Source organism: Eimeria tenella, genomic scaffold (assembly GCF_000499545.2).
Source record: "Eimeria tenella Houghton genomic scaffold, Eth_scaff1881, whole genome shotgun sequence".
Lineage (NCBI taxonomy): Eukaryota > Apicomplexa > Conoidasida > Eucoccidiorida > Eimeriidae > Eimeria > Eimeria tenella.
In genome coordinates, this window is record NW_013541721.1 from 810 (window position 1) to 1,062 (window position 253).

General features: G+C 60.1%; 1 protein-coding gene across 1 annotated transcript in view; it reads left to right on the forward strand.

The window, feature by feature from the left end:
- Positions 1 to 4, forward strand: part of ETH_00033855 (uncharacterized protein) — a gene marked incomplete at both ends in the record, with an annotated part of 555 nt that extends 551 nt beyond the window's left edge. Inside the window, one exon of the mRNA XM_013374005.1 lies at positions 1 to 4. Within this exon, the coding sequence (XP_013229459.1) occupies positions 1 to 4 (4 nt within the window).
- Between the last annotated feature and the right edge of the window lie 249 nt (positions 5 to 253).

Consider the following 253-nt stretch of genomic DNA (forward strand, 5'->3'; position numbering starts at 1 on the left):
CTGAGCTGTTCTCAGCTAGCTAGCTCTGCTGCTGTGGCCCCCGCGGGGGGTTGGAGAAGCTGCTGCTCCTTTTGCTGCTTTTGCTGCAGAGCTTTGCTGCAGCTCTTGCTGCAGTTTCTGCTGCTGCTCTGGGTCTCCTTTAGGCCTCTGCTCTTGCTCTTGCTGCTCCTGCTGCTGTTGCTGCTGCTGGTGCTGGTGCTGGTGCTGCTGCTGCTGCTGCTGCTGCTTGTTCTGCTGCTGCACGTGCTGCTGC